The sequence below is a fragment of the Populus euphratica genome, unplaced genomic scaffold (assembly GCF_000495115.2).
Source record: "Populus euphratica unplaced genomic scaffold, PopEup_1.0 scaffold281.1, whole genome shotgun sequence".
NCBI lineage: Eukaryota > Viridiplantae > Streptophyta > Magnoliopsida > Malpighiales > Salicaceae > Populus > Populus euphratica.
The window spans coordinates 84956-101788 of NW_011500160.1; the positions used below are offsets into that span (position 1 = coordinate 84956).

General features: G+C 34.4%; 2 protein-coding genes across 3 annotated transcripts; one reads left to right on the forward strand and one right to left on the reverse strand.

The window, feature by feature from the left end:
• Positions 1–1868: 1868 nt before the first annotated feature.
• LOC105111158 (AMP deaminase-like) lies at positions 1869–11464 on the forward strand. Of its 2 annotated transcripts, none has more exons than XM_011006440.1 (20): positions 1869–2395; positions 3253–3425; positions 3567–3753; positions 4211–4392; positions 4493–4544; positions 4641–4768; positions 4866–5045; positions 5289–5356; positions 5436–5578; positions 6146–6207; positions 6769–6882; positions 7088–7228; positions 7974–8126; positions 8488–8541; positions 8620–8730; positions 8840–9013; positions 9091–9171; positions 10232–10330; positions 10741–10864; positions 10955–11464. In XM_011006440.1, the coding sequence occupies exons 1-19, from the start codon at positions 2017–2019 to the stop codon at positions 10807–10809; spliced, it is 2550 nt and encodes an 849-aa protein (XP_011004742.1). In that variant the 5' UTR covers positions 1869–2016; the 3' UTR covers positions 10810–10864; positions 10955–11464. The 2 variants fall into 2 exon arrangements, with proteins under 2 accessions (XP_011004742.1, XP_011004743.1); XM_011006441.1 differs by having other exon boundaries at positions 4214–4392.
• Positions 11465–14318: 2854 nt separating this feature from the next.
• CXIP2 (CAX-interacting protein 2) lies at positions 14319–16833 on the reverse strand. The gene is made up of 2 exons (XM_011006442.1): positions 16370–16833; positions 14319–15114 (listed from the first exon to the last, which is right to left on the reverse strand). The coding sequence occupies exons 1-2, from the start codon at positions 16754–16756 to the stop codon at positions 14611–14613; spliced, it is 891 nt and encodes a 296-aa protein (XP_011004744.1). The 5' UTR covers positions 16757–16833; the 3' UTR covers positions 14319–14610.

The window sequence follows — 16833 nt, forward strand, 5'->3', positions numbered from 1 at the left end:
TAATCTGATAACAACATCAAATAATAATGATTACTATTAGTAATATTAACATGATAGTAACTGAATAATGAAAGCCATGCATAGATCGCTGATTAAATAAATAATAATTACTATTTGGAGAGGTAGTCATGAATTTAATTCTAAAAAATAAAAATAAAAATAAAAAAATGATAAATATCACAGAGAAAAAGAAAGAAACATAATAATGTTATCACGTATTAAACATTGCTTTACAGAGAAAAAAAAAGGCCCTTGGATCAGTAGAAATTACCTAAATCTTCATATACAATTGAATGTCCTGTAAATTTATTTATTTATTTTCTTATTAGATAAAATGGTTTTGAACTTTCAAAAACTAAAAATTAAAAGTGACTCACACGCTATCCAGATAAAAGGATAAATGACGTTTCATACTTAGATTTATCATAGATATAAACTTTAATTTTTTATACTTCAGGTACTAAGAAATTTTTTACTTTTAGATTAGGAAACCTTTTCTTAAATGTTTTTTTTTTCACTCGTCTATAGAGACGCTAAACAACTTTTAGAGATTATTTTTTTTATTGCGTTTTAAAACTATTTTTTTGATATTTTTTATTTTAAATTAATTTTTTAATATTTTTAAATTATTTTGATGTGTTAATATAAAAAATAAATAAAAATATTATTTTAATATATTTTTAAATAAAAAATATTTTAAAAAATAACCGTAACCTGAATAAATCGATTAGGAGTAAACAAACCTTTTTTGAGTATGTTTGGTACTGTGGTTGTTTTTATGGTTGTGGTTTAAAAAAAGTTATTTTATAAAAAATAGTTTTAATTGAGGTTTGTTTGGTATTTATATATGTTTGGTTAAAATTATGATTGAAATTAAGGTTGAACAAAAAATAGTTTAATATATTTAGTTAAAATAATATTTTTCAAATTAAGTTTATATATATATTGATGATTTTTAATTTAAATATACTACTATTATTACATTATAAAATAAATAATACTCATATAAAATATGTTTTATTATTCTATTAAACTATCTACAATTCTATCACGTATGAAATCCATTTGACAATAACTATAATTTCCTTTATTTCTTTAAGCAAGTAATAACATCAGGTAAAATATCATCGGGAATAAAATTAAAATTACAATTAAATTCTATAAATGTTACGTCATCAAATGATCTCCTTTTATTTTTTTAAAATAAAACATAATAAAAATAAAAATAAAAATTAAATTTTTTTTAACGGGATTGAATTTGATTCAATGCATTTAATTTTGGATCGGACCGATCCGGCTGGAATCATGGATACTACAATTTTATTAGTTTCTTTAAACATGTAATAATAATAGATAAAATATTATTAGAAATAAAATTATGAGTATAATCAAATTTTACCAACACTATATCATTAAATAATTTTCTTCTAATTTTTCAAATAAAATAAACTAAAAATAAAAATTAATTTTTTAACCACATCAAACTCAATTTAATACATTTCACTTCAAATTAGACGGATGCTATCATACCAATGAAGAGCATTTCCACTATTCAGATGGACGATAAAATTACTCTCCACTGCACGTCCGCAGGATACAAGGAAAGGAAGGGAAAGCAGCTGAGCTGTTTTCTTTAAACTACAGGTTAAAACACAATTTATATGGTCCCACACTAACAGAAAAGTAAATTTTTATCCTGAGTGGGGGTGATATTGATTGATGTTAAAGTTCAGTGAGCAGATTCACATATTTATATATATGGGTGACTGATTTGAACTCTTAAAAAAATTCTGATAGAGAGAGGAATAGAGGGAGAGAGAAAATGAATATGTCCTCTTCTCAGTTTCGCCTATAAATAACCCACAAGCCGCGTTTAGCTGGAAACAAAAACACAAACCTCCTCTCTAGTCACTTAGCCCTCTCCCCTTCTCCCTTCCTTTCAGCTCACTGTCAACACAGCTTACTACAATCCTTCAACAATCCACCTGAACAGATATTTTTTAGAGAGAGAAAGTAATGGAAGCGTACTCGCTGCATCTAGCGATGGCGGCTTTAGTAGGAGCATCATTTGTGGCAGTATCCGCTTATTATATGCACCGCAAAACCCTAACTCAACTCCTCGAGTTCGCGAAGACGGTAGAGAGAGAACGAGAAAGAGACGACAACTCCGACGGTGGCGGCGGAGGATCGTCGCCGCAGCATTTGAAGAAGCGCCGGAGTCATGGACGGAGGAAGGGAAGCAGCGGTTACTATAATAAGCGTGGCTCGGCTTCGTTACCGGACGTGACGGCGATTTACGGTGGTGGAATTGATGGAGAGGAGAAACGTAATAGTCAGGTGGTTTATGTCGACGGGATTCCGGCTGGATTGCCGAGGCTTCATACTTTGCCTGAAGGTATGAACTTCTCGGACTTCTCGCCGGAGTGAATATTTAAAGCTCGGCTTGAACTTGACTGCTCTGATAGTTTTACTTATGATAATTTTCAACAGTGCAGTCATGATTTTTGAGGACTATTTTAATTTAATTTAATAGCTCTGTTATGTGTATAATATAATCAATATAATATAATTATTTAAATGCTTGTATTCTGTTTTGTATTTAATATGATTGTTGCTTGCGGAGATCATTTGTATTTGTTCAAATTGCAATTTTTTTATATTTCTCTGTTTGAAGAGGGAAGGAATGATGTTAAAAGAGGGATAAAAAAATATATTATATGCGGATTTTAAACCAACCACACGAAAATGATATTTATTAATATATATTTTGAATAAGAAGTGAAGTGCAAGAAATTTTTTGTCTGTTATGTAGTAAAAGGGTTGAAAGCTTATCCTCGGTAAGACATTTATATGCGTTGAAGATGAATAAGGAAACTTAACCTGGGATTAAAGTGGTTCGTCTTGGTGAACAAATTGGAAATGGTTCAGAGTCGTTAATGGCTTAATTATCTAGCTAATTACTGGTGTCCTCTTAACAGTTTGCTTGGGCTGCTCTTCCTTGCGCCTTACAATAAAATCTTACTCCCACATCTACCTCTTGTGTAGAGAAGGCCACCAGCTGTGGATTCAAATAGTGCCAACTTGGAATGACTTGGAATTCAATTGAAATTTTATTTACTAAATAGTGCCAACTTGGAATGACTTGGAATGAAATTTTATTTACCCCATTCTTTTTTGTTTTTTCACCTCTTTATTTGAGGTGGGGAGCTGTTATCCTGTTTGCTGAAAATATCCAGTATTGTGCTGTTCCAGGGAAATCTTCTGGGCATATCAAGAGGCCTGGAAGTTTTATCAGACCAACTTCTCCAAAGTCTCCTGGTGCTAGTGCCAGTGCCTTTGACAGCGTGGAAGGATCAGATGATGAAGATAACATGACTGACAATTCTAAAGTAGACACTAAATATCTGCATGTTAATGGAAATGCTGTGAGTTTGTGATCTTGGAAATGCACATTTCTTATTTTGTTTAGCAGCATCAGTCTTTTCATTTACATACCCACATGCACACACATTCTTCATTTTGACAGGATTTCCTTCTATTCTTAATTTTGTGGCTTGCAATTTTAGGATATAAAGGATGTTTTACCACAACACATTAACGCAAATGGAGACCCTATACCTGCTTCAAGCATGATTCGATCTCATAGTGTGTCTGGTGACTTGCATGGTGTTCAGCCTGATCCTATTGCTGCTGATATTCTAAGGAAAGAACCAGAACAAGAAACTTTTGCACGACTTAAAATTTCTCCTATGGGTATTGACTGCTTCTCATCCATACTTCTGTTAATTATCCTTGCTTTGGCTTGCGAAATTGGTAAAATATTTAAAGGGTTTCTCTTATCCTACTTCATGAATTTTTAATATCACTAATCTGATCTTTTGCTGCTATTCTCTGTAAAAGTGCAAGATGAATGGGCACAAAATGCAAGCAGTTGCTTATGTTTTATCATGAAATATGCATATATTTAAATTTTTTAGAGGGAATGATGCAGAATAGATGTGCTTTCTTTAATGGATACATGTTTAAATTTTTTCCGTTTGTGTCTACACTCTTAAAGTTGTTGTCTGTGTTTTTGCTTGGTTAATTTGAATGCTAGTGCACCTATTTGAATTATTCACTGCTTTTAAGATTGCAAGCATGTAAGTTTCTGTTAGGACTCCGATGCTCCATTTTAAAATGACTTTGTTTTAACAAATTTATTTTGCGTCAGCAGAGGTGCCATCACCAGATGAAGTGGATTCCTATATAGTTCTTCAAGAATGTCTTGAAATGCGAAAAAGATATGTATTCAAGGAAGCAATCGCACCATGGGAGAAAGAAATTATTTCTGACCCCAGTACACCAAAGCCTAATCCTGACCCTTTCTCCTTTACACCAGAGGGAAAATCTGACGTGGGTATATTCATTTAGGCATTTTGTGAAACACCTAGTCAGGATTATGCTTTTCTTTTTTTGATCAAATATGCCTTCCATTCTTTGTTTTTTTGCACAGCATTATTTTAAGATGCAAGATGGGGTCATCCATGTCTATCCAAATAAAGACTGTAAGCTTTGAGCTTCAGTTTCTTGCTTGTTATGTTTCAATCCTTTATTTCATTATTGGGATGTTAATTTATGCTTTGTTTTTCCTCTTTTCTTAGCTAAGGAAGAACTTTTTCCTGTTGCTGATGCGCCAATGTTTTTCACTGATTTGCATCACATACTTCGAGTTATTGCAATTGGAAATATCAGAACTCTATGTCATCATCGGCTGAATCTCCTAGAACAAGTAAATACATCTTTCATTGACCATCTCAATTTATTAAGAAGCTAGTTTTCTTGATAATAATTAGTCTTCTGGATTTATGCTTATCCCAATGTCTCAGAAATTCAACCTTCATTTGATGCTTAATGCGGATAGAGAGTTTCTGGCTCAGAAAAGTGCTCCACACCGTGACTTTTATAATGTCAGGAAAGTTGATACGCATGTTCATCATTCTGCATGCATGAACCAGAAACATCTTTTAAGGTTTATAAAGTCAAAACTGAGGAAAGAGCCTGATGAGGTAAAGATTTGGATTCCCTGCCTTTTTTTTTTTTTTTTTGCAGAAATCAAACAGTATACACCTTTCTCTTCTTTCCTTTCTGCATTGGAATGGGCCATTAATCATTCCATAATCTTGTGCAGTTAACCAGAACTTTAATATTATGTCCACACAAACAATATGATACAATCTGATTATTTGGTGTGGTGGATATTTAATACATATTTGTTGTTGTCTTGAACTTTTTTTCTTTCTGTTATTCAGGTTGTAATTTTTCGAGATGGAACATACTTGACATTGAAAGAAGTGTTTGAGAGTTTGGATTTGACTGGGTAAAGAACTTTTGTTGTTGTTATCATTTTCATATTGTTATATAGAAGGTTGTGATCATATCGATATCTGTGAGAACAGGTATGATCTCAATGTTGACCTTTTAGATGTTCATGCGGACAAGAGCACATTTCATCGCTTTGATAAGTTCAACCTGAAGTACAATCCTTGTGGTCAGAGTAGACTTAGGGAGATTTTCCTTAAACAAGACAATCTTATCCAAGGTACATCTTAATTTAATCTTATCCAATGTACATCTTGATTTTTTCTTGAGAGAAAAAAATCTTTTTTCTTCTGTATTTTTACTTCTTCTGGGTGGGTGGATAGAAGGTTCATCCTTCATCCTCTTAAAGCAAACTTATGAAAAAAGAACAGGGGCAATGAGAAAAATGACATTCTTAGTGTATAGGAAACTGTCTTCCAGTTGATCCCCAAGGGAACAACATAGTGGTTGAAAACTTGGAACTTCTAGCTTAAAGGGCTCAAGTTGCCAATTGTGTGACGAGTAAGTGACATTGTGTTGAAACGGGAGGATTACTCATTTTGCGTGTTGCTGAAGGCTAGCAGGCCTCACAATGAACTGCAAAGGAAACCTTAAAACTTTGTACTAGAATGTCACACATTTTAAGACTCAAGTTTCATCTTACATGCTTGCATCTCATAGTGGTTGCATGGTTATCGTGTTGTGATGTTTTTTTTTTCCCTATTAATTTGTAAGCTGCTTTTCTTCCCTGCTAGTTATATGTTCTGCTTTGCCTTATCCATGCTTGTTGCTGTGTGTTGATGAGCAGGCCGTTTCCTTGGTGAACTGACAAAACAAGTTTTTTCTGATCTTTCTGCAAGTAAATATCAGGTAAACCTTTGTCCTACTTGTAGTTGATTTTTATGCATAGATATAGATTCCGGTTTCCTTTATCTGTTTCACATTTTCCAATGATAATTAAATTTTTAGTACTGGTCATTCTTTGTTAAATATTTAAAATCTGTGCATTAGTGAGAATTTGGTAAAATTGTCTATATTTCACGCCTACAACAATTAAGAAATGCCAAAGACACCACATTCATGATTCATGACCGTATTTCGTTGTGTTTCTTCTTTTGTTGATCCCGCTCTCATTCTCTAGACCTGATTAGATCAGTAAGTTATGGGTAGAAGCTGTATTTTAGTATTTTTGTTATGAAATTCTTGAATCTTATAGTCATGATTTTAGAGTGAGCCCATCCTAGGATTTGAGGTGTAGGAAAATTTTGAAGCTTTTCTGATTATTGGATCTTGATATTTTGCTTTACTAATTCCTATCCTGCTTGAGGCTCATGTGCTGACATTAGATGATGGAAAAAACTCTTGACATACAGTATGCTTCACTTTTGCTTATGCTTGTTTTCCCCTATTTCTATGATCTTGTTATTGCAGATGGCTGAATACAGAATATCAATATACGGTAGAAAACAGAGTGAATGGGACCAATTGGCTAGCTGGATAGTGAATAATGAATTGTACAGTGAATATGTTGTTTGGTTAATCCAGGTACTGGCAGTATCTAAATCCCTCTTTACTGAAGTTCATTTTTTTTTTTTTGGTTTCTTGAAGGAAAAGTTGGTTATCTTATCTGAGAGTGATGGTGGGTTTGATTGCTGCTGAACATTCTGTTTACAATGAGATGCCCATATCAATTGAAAAACTCTGAGTCATTATTTAATTTCATGTTTTGTAATATGTTGTGTATTTTCAGCTTCCTCGACTGTACAATATCTACAAGGAAATGGGGATTGTTACATCATTTCAGAATATTCTTGATAATATCTTCATTCCGCTTTTCGAGGTCACAATTGATCCAGATTCGCATCCTCAGTTGCATGTTTTCTTGAAACAGGTTTGCCATTTTCTAAATAGATTGTTATTTTGCAGATAGCATCACAGTGTATAAAAGGTTTCATTTTTTCTTAATTGAAAGTAGATATGTGGTGCTTACCACCCTATTTTATCACCAAACCAGCTTTCCAAGGAACTTTTGTTGAGATGTTTGGAGGATCTAGTGGTTACGCATTAAAACAATTAAATTCATCAACTGACATGAGTATGATTTAAGTTTTTGTTGGCAGATTTAGTCAGCTTGGTTAGTTGTTGGCTGTTTTGTTTCCAGATTACACTGGTGTTTTGATTTGTGTCTTTTTTTTTTTTCCCGTTTATGTGCCCATTGTTTGAGCTTCCCATTACTACATCACTAAAAGAAAGGGGGGAAACTACAATGGTCCATGCTTCAATGTGTTATTTTCTCATTTAGGTGTTATATTTTGGAAGACTGTTGAATGGGAGATCAAAAGAGATCCCAGCCAGAAATTTTTACCAATAGGTATAACTGGCAAAATCTGATAGCGTCTATGAAACATGTGACTTAGGACTTGATGGTGGATCAGGTACAAGAAGCAAGTAATACATTTACCTAGGGTGGTTGTGGGATATTAAAATTTCATCTTCTGTTTCCTCCTCTGAAATCATAACCTGACCCTCCTATTCTCACAGAGATTATTGTGAGGCTTTAAGGGTGCTCGACGTCCAACTTTATTCCCCCCCTCTTATTGAATAATATACAACTTGCCATTTGTTTTATATTTCAGGTTGTTGGGCTGGACCTGGTTGATGATGAAAGCAAACCTGAAAGACGACCGACAAAGCACATGCCTACACCAGCTCAATGGACCAATGTGTTCAATCCTGCATTTTCATATTATGTTTATTACTGTTATGCCAACCTCCACACATTAAACAAGGTCTGTGTTACACTTCAGAAGCAATATTTTACTTAATAACGTGTTACGTGAAGATGTTTATTATCTTCTTTCTTTTGGAATATTTTTCTTGCATAGGTGTCTTGCATGTTTTGATGATCATTTTGATTCTTGTCATGATATCATTAGTGACAAGAAAAATATTTCCAGGTTTTTTCATTCAAATGTCATGATCTACATGGAACTTCTGCCACAAAATAAAAAAATGTAACCATCAAATGATTTAATGTTTATTGACATAGCTTGATAGCTTTTCTCCCAGCTCGATCTGGCAGTCCGCCCCAATGTTTTACTTAGTGGCTGTTTTCTTCCTCAATTAATCTATTTCCACATTGTTTTTCAGCTTCGTGAGTCAAAGGGCATGACAACTATCAAATTCCGTCCCCATTCTGGAGAGGTATTCCTTCCAGCTTTTCCTTCTACTTTGCACAAATGTTCAGATCTTCTGCCAGCTCATATGACATGTCATTTTCAGGCTGGCGACACTGACCATCTTGCTGCAACATTTCTTACGTCTCATAATATTGCCCATGGGATCAATTTGAGGAAATCTCCAGTACTTCAATATTTGTATTATCTAGCACAAGTATGGAAGATATATTCTTTTTGGTATCATTACTGTTATTTTAAATGGATGTCATGTACTTCTATTTTTTGTGACATTAATAAGAAATGGTGGCATTTTTGCTATACAGATTGGCTTAGCTATGTCTCCTCTGAGCAACAATTCCTTATTTTTAGACTACCATAGGAATCCTTTTCCTATGTTTTTCCAAAGGGGTCTCAATGTTTCCCTTTCTACCGATGATCCGCTCCAAATTCACTTAACAAAAGAGCCCTTGGTGGAAGAATACAGCATAGCTGCTTCTGTAAGTGCTCCTTTTCTTACCTGTAGTGATTTTTTTTTTCTTGAGGTGAAATTTATTATTGCATGCTTTCCTGACAGGTGTGGAAGTTGAGTTCATGTGATCTGTGTGAGATTGCTCGAAATTCGGTCTACCAATCAGGTTTCTCACATGCTTTAAAGGTACATTCGTTTCTATTAGCTTGGATTTAAGATTCTGAAATTTATAAAAGAAAGGATCTGGTGCAACAAGTTTAGTTAAGAACATAAAATAAAAACTAAAAAATAAAATAAAATCAAGACAACATGTTCTTGAGACAGAGAAATGGGATTGTTAAAATCTTTGATTTTTTCTATATATCACTAATTTCCTTTGCTTCTCTCATTGTAATCACTGATTAGCTTGACAGAGAAATGGGATTGTTAAAATCTTTCATTTTTTCTATATATATATAGTCACTAATTTCCTTTGCTTCCCTCATCATAATCACTGATTAGCTTGATTGGTTACTCCTTTTTATTTCATCGGCTGACTTTGTACCACGAGTATTTGTTTCTCTTCATTCTTAATCTTAACAAGTTAAAGAAAACTGAAGATGGGGGATAGAATATTCGAACTGGTCATGAAAGGATCATCATTCCTTTCAGGTGTTGCTTTTGAGATATCATTGGTTGCCTGTGCCTATGAAGAACAATGTAGATGTGTTTGCCATGTTGTGCGTTGTCTAATAAATATCTTTCCATGGGGAACCTAGTCTGACTCGGGTTGTTTGCATGGCATTGTGACAACCATCACAAATGGACTGAATGTATTGAAATGGGTATACATCTTACGACCAGTATGTTTTATTATACTCCCTAATACGATGGGCATTAGGAGTCTAAAATGGCCAGCGTGGAAGATTGTTTTTGCCCAACTCTTTGAATTATATGCTATTCTATGTGCTTTTTGGCTTTCTTTTTGTTGGAGAATTGTGCATTTCGCTTTTCTGATCAAACTATTGTGTTTCTTCTTAACTGTTGTATGGCTTCTATTAAGATTTTATTGATTCAGTGGGCAACCTCTTTATTGTTGTTGTTGTTCTTGATTTTGAATTAATCTAAGTACCAGATAATTGGCATGGAATTAACATATCCCAACTTTACTCTGCTGTGCTCCTTTCGATTCTATTGAAGAAATATTTGAGTGTTTATATAAATGCTTTTAAATCTAATTTCTGGACATTTACCCTTGAAACTCCAGTCGCACTGGATTGGTAAAGAGTACTACAAGAGAGGACCAGACGGAAACGATATTCACAGGACAAATGTGCCTCATATCCGGGTGGAATTTCGAGATGCGGTATGGACCTGATTCAGAACTTTTTAATACTGACTTATTCAAACAAGAAGCCTCGACCTCTTTTTAATTGTTCAAAGTTTTTCTTTTTCGCTGCAAGTAATGAGGATGAATACCCTTTTGGAGCACAAGGGTCTTAAATAAGTAGTTCGTAGTAGCCCCTTATTCCTCCAACCCCTCCGCTTCCCATAACTAATCCCCCCTCTCATTCTTTGTGCCATTCTTTTGGCTTCAATTAATATTGATCTGAATGAGAGCCAAATAGTTAAATGGACAGTAGAGCATTGTGTAATCAGGGTGACACATGCAGAAGGTCCCGTAGCAAGTAGCATTTATATTCAGACAACGCTAACTCCTGATTTTTATTTTGGCTGGATTAGTCAGATTTAATCCATGTGGTAATTTTCTTGCAGATATGGAGAGATGAGATGCAACAAGTTTATCTTGGCAAGGCCGTTATCCCTAAAGAAGTGGACAAGTAAATAGCGGGAGTTTCCATAGCCAGCCCATCCTCATGCGTTTACTTAAATTATAAAGGTGCTATCAGATCCCATACCTTTATACATTACTATCTTTTTCGGTTGAACCTAGTTTTGATAAACCTGGCTCCAATTGTTGTCACGGTAGGTCAACAGAATTCAACTTTCTCATCAAACATTAGATGGCTGTACACTTCTGATCATGCACCTGATAATGGCAAGAAAAAATAAAAATGGGGGAATGGCTTCATGCATAGCAACAGCAAAGCTGATAGAAGCTTATGAGTTTTGAGAACGAAGGCCATGCATAAGACGCAATTGTTGACACGGTGATCTGCAGTGTCTTGGAAAAAAAGAAAAAGGAAAAAGAAAAAAAAAATGCCGATCTCGCGACAGAACAAATAACTAGGATTAGGTATATTCGGTCAATATTAAGAGTAGCATTACGGGGTATAGTATGAGTTATGCGTGGTTCACTCATTGCAATGTCAGATGTTAGTGTGACCAATAATAGCAAGGATAGGACAGGACAATCTCGTACTTTAATTTTGTTTCCAGATGAATATGCCTCATCAAATTTTGGTTCGGTTTTATACTATGAAGATGCATGTAACCAAAACATTTCCCTGGAGTAAATTCCTCTGTTGCTCCCGGTTGATTTTTTTCTCTAATTTCTCGTGTTTGGCTGAGAGAGCTCACTCACAACTCCGAGTAACTAACCAGTCTTGTGCTACTAGTGTGCGTGGGTTTGAACTTTGAACATGTTAGACTCGTATATGGCTTGGCCCGTCGGAAGTTGTTGGCAAGGAATCGGCTTAAATTTATGATTCCTAAAGAAAGGAATTCAAGCCATCCTGCTCGAATTCTGAATGCCCGGTCCTGTCTAAAATGATGAAGTTTCTTTCAATCGGCTGCTCTATACTTCCAACGTCAATTCTTATTTTCGTTGCGTGGACTTGTAATTAAATTAAGAAGAAGAAATACCTCCACTTCCAAGATCACCTTCATAGACGTTCCCATGCATGCAGATCTGAAACAACATGGCTTCCTCTCCTTTACTTCTAGTTCAGAGACTGAACTGAAAAAACAAAAGGTAAAAGGAGTTGCAAAAACCGACAAGTTGCATGCTGATGAGATGGGTTAGATTAGGTCTCATCTCTCTACTGCTGTTACAACACCTTGCACACTGAACTCTCTTAATTACGTAGTGGAACTATATTGTTTTATCCATTGTTTTAAAACCCGGTTTGGTGGATGCCGGTTGAAGACTTGGATTTTAGGTTTTAATTGGGTTCCTAGATCGATCAGATTAAATTTTATTTTTTTTAAAAAAAAATTAAAACAATATTATTTTAACAAAAAAACAAAAACAAAATAAAAGTCAACGAGTTTGCAATCAGGTTTTGCTGGATTAACCAGGTCAACTCTCTGAATCATCCGGTCACACCGCTTCTCTCTTCCTCTATTTTTTTTTCAATCTAGCTTAGTTCTAGTCCTAAGCAACTCGCTAGGCAGCACCGAATTTTAAAATCATGCTTTATCACCTTTATTTATTAGGAACCTAATATGTCCACAAATAGATTATTTAGTTGTCATGATTAACTATTTCAAACACAAGTTAAAAAATATTTAAAAGATAGTATATTTTTAATTAAAAGATAATTTTTAATTTTTAGTCCTACCATTTGAAAACATGATTTTTAGCCTATTATTAATTATTTTTTGAAATATATTTTTTGTTTGAAAACATATTAAAATAATATTTTTTTATATAATTTAAAGATCTCTAATTTCTTGTCTATGATACTGGCTTTGACCGGGTTACTCTTCTAATCACTTACCTCTCATAGAGGTTGGATGCAATCACTGCTAGTTAGAATCCTTAATTTAGCTGAAATTGTACAGGTGCAAGGGACTTTTTATCCAGTTTGACTGTCCAAGGCTGCCCTCCGTTTTGTCATTTAATCTTAATTTTACAGTCTTTAACAACTCCATTTGGAATTCTAAGTGTCAATAGATTTTAAAGTATTTGGGAGCCCGGTCTTTTAATTTTTAAAAAAATTAAAACAATATTATTTTAACAAAAAAACAAAAACAAAATAAAAGTCAACGAGTTTGCAATCAGGTTTTGCTGGATTAACCAGGTCAACTCTCTGAATCATCCGGTCACACCGCTTCTCTCTTCCTCTATTTTTTTTTCAATCTAGCTTAGTTCTAGTCCTAAGCAACTCGCTAGGCAGCACCGAATTTTAAAATCATGCTTTATCACCTTTATTTATTAGGAACCTAATATGTCCACAGATAGATTATTCAGCTTTCATGATTAACTATTTCAAACACAAGTTCAAAAATATTTAAAAGATAATTTTTAATTAAAAGATAATTTTTAATTTTTAGTCCTACCATTTGAAAACATGATTTTTAGCCTATTATTAATTATTTTTTGAAATATATTTTTTGTTTGAAAACATATTAAAATAATATTTTTTTATATAATTTAAAGATCTCTAATTTCTTGTCTATGATACTGGCTTTGACCGGGTTACTCTTCTAATCACTTACCTCTCATAGAGGTTGGATGCAATAACTGCTAGTTAGAATCCTTAATTTAGCTGAAATTGTACAGGTGCAAGGGACTTTTTATCCAGTTTGACTGTCCAAGGCTGCCCTCCGTTTTGTCATTTAATTTCTTAATTTTACAGTCTTTAACAACTCCATTTGGAATTCTAAGTGTCAATAGATTTTAAAGTATTTGGGAGCCCGGTCTTTTAATTTTTTTTTTTATTTCAAATTATTTTGTTATGATGTTTTTATATCATTTTAAATTTGGGAGCCCGGTCTTTAAAAAAACTTTATTTTTTTATTTCAAATTATTTTGTTATGATGTTTTTATATCATTTTAAATTTGGGAGCCCGGTCTTTAAAAAAATTATTTATTAGGAACCTAATATGTCCACAAATAGATTATTTAGTTGTCATGATTAACTATTTCAAACACAAGTTAAAAAATATTTAAAAGATAGTATAAATATTTTAAAAAATAACATTTACCACACCTAAATAAAAATGTTGTGCTAATGGAGACCCGTAAACAGATATCAGCAGCACATCAAAATCTTGGATTGACATTGTCATGCAGGTTGCTGCCAAGATGACCATGAGCAGGGAAAGCCATGAAATAAGGGTAAAATAAACAAGCCAGACCATAACCAAGTTGCAAGTGAATTGCAAACCGAGCAGAACCCAATAGGCACCATAAAACTCCAAAACAAAAGCTAATTTATCTGAATAACAGGACATATTTATGGTATTTCTTTGGTTGCTTCTTGATTAATTTCCTTCTTTTCCATCTTCTGTCCATTTTTCAACAGTGTCAATTCCTTCTTCCAGCTGTTCTTTCTTTTTTTTTAAAAAAAAAAGCACAAGAGCCACGCCAACAATTTTACCCACCAAAACAAAGTAGGTGTTACTGTAAGGTTGAGAATCGCAAATAAAAACATATAAACTCCAACAGCAGCTGCAAATACCAACGCAACAATCAAGTAAAAACATATTTGTACATGTCCCAACTCCCAATTCCACGCAGTCTCCCTGTGTGTGTGGTGTGTGAGAGTTTCCAAGACGACAAAACCAATTACATGAAACCATTTCCCTCTTTGTTTATGACTTGAATAATGAAAGCTAAGAAGTTGCATGCCTAAGATTTCAGCAAGATAACAAACATACAACAAAACTCCACATCTTGGTATTCTAATATTATTATTCTGTGTTACTACATCCCCATAAAAGAGTGGTTTCAATAATCTATTTTTTGAAGTGACCAGCGAGCTCACCTTTCTCGTGCATGGATGTCAAGATATCACACCCTCCTACCAGCTCCCCATTCATGAATATTTGTGGGAATGTGGGCCAATTACTATACTTCTTCAGTGTTTCCCTCAATCCGTAATTGTATTCTTCATCAAGCACATCAACACTCTCATAATCCACGCCTTCAGATTCAAGAATGCCAACTACTCTCTGAGAGAATCCACACATTGGAGCACTTCGAGATCCCTTGATGAAAGCCACCACTTTGTTCTCCTTAACCAACCGGTCAATGAGTTCTTCTAGTGGAACTGTTAGCTGGACATGACGACCAGGTGTAAGCCGGAGATCAGCCTTCTTCTTTGGTGATTGTCGAATCCAAGTAGCATTCCCCGTTTCATTGCCTGGTGGAACCTTTCCTGTGCTTTTTATATATTCTTCCATCCAGGATTTCCAAGCTTCGGTCAGAGACGCTTTATCAGGCTCAACTACCACTCCAACCTACATAACAGTTTTCATGGCAAAGTCAGTGGTCTGCATAAAAACAGTTATCACACTGATTTAATTGAAAAGAATTTAGAAGATGTAGATAAGCCAATTGTGCACCTTCAATCTGTTTTCAACAATTAAATTTCCCAACATAAGATCACACAGCAAGCTGCCATATTGCTTATCAACTGATAGCATTTCTTATCGTATTTATAGTGAAATCTAACATACGCCCATGATGTCAGTTTCTCTCGAGGCATTGTTACTTCCTTCTTCTTTTTTTTGAGGAAACGAAAATTATCCCTTAAACACTGTTTTGAAAGATAATGACTTCCAAAGATTCTAGCATTTGTTCCACCCGCAACACTAAATAATAGCGAAATTGCAAAATTCAAAAACAACTTGTTTCTTTCTTTCTCCCAAAAATTGTTGAAATTAGATCCTCCAACATGTTAAGACAGACCCCAACTTCACCATTAATAATAAAAATGGAAAAAAAAAACTTTATATCTCCCACCCCATGGGGCAACACATTTGCATAGCACATGACACACAGACAAAGCTTAGCAAGGTCTTCTAATTTTGAAGAAATCACTAATGCTATCCTCCTAAGCACCACTCTCGAACTAGATACCTTAATTTTGCAAGGCCGTGGTCTTCTAAACAAAGTGGTTGAGGGGAACAAAAACAACAACGATAAGGGGGAAGCCGACAGCAAGTCTTTTTTTCCAATGTGAGTGCAGTCGCGGTATCTTTCAATGTGAATGGTAAAAATCAAACAATGAAATACTGAAGCTAGATTTAGAAGACCAAATCCCAAGTTCAGATTTCCAATGGCTACTCAATCACACTAGCATCAATAACACATTTCCCAAGTTCTGATTCCCGTTGATAACTCAAGCTCCGCACTAAAAGTTCAACCAAATTCCATCTTTTTTAAACTGGTCCGTATAGGATTTCCGTTACAGACCATCAAATCTTTTCCTTTTCGGATTGCTCTTGAATTCAACATCCACTCATTAGAACTCTAAATTAATCAAGTGTCACAACATCTAGCCAACCAAGATTTTGACTTAAGAACAACTTTCAAGACATTATTTATATAATTTCTCAAGATGTAACTAAAATTCAAAAAATTATAAATTCAATAATCCGTTATATAATATAATAGTCGTTAAACATCCAAGATTAACAGAGTACCAATTATAATTATCACAAAAAGGTCAAGCAATTAAGGGTAAAAACAGAAGAAAGGAAAAGAAATTACCTTAACGGAGTGACATAGCTCTGGCACGGATTTCAGGTGAGAGAAAACGCTGGCCCCAATATTCCGAGTGACACCAATAAATTGAAGGTCATTACTTTTATCATAAACAGCGTAAACGCCACAATCTGACGGCATCTTTGAGTTAAACTCATCTTCCGTTAATGGGACAGTAATAAACTCCGTCTCTGAGAGGTTTTTGAAAGCTGCAGTGATAATTAAAGAGCGAGGTTTAAATTTAAGAGTTGTATTGAAGGGTTTTAAGGAGATGGAAGGGAAGGATTTTGACTGTGAATAGAATGACAGAGTGGGCGTATTTTGGGGAGAATTCAAAGAAAGAGAGTGGAGAGAAGGAAAGGATTGTAGTGAAGAGATGGTGATGGCAGCCATTGGAAAGCAAAATGAGAAGCTGCGAATCAGAGAGCAGAGGAGCAAGCTTCAGGTTATCAGAAAATGGCTCATGAGGA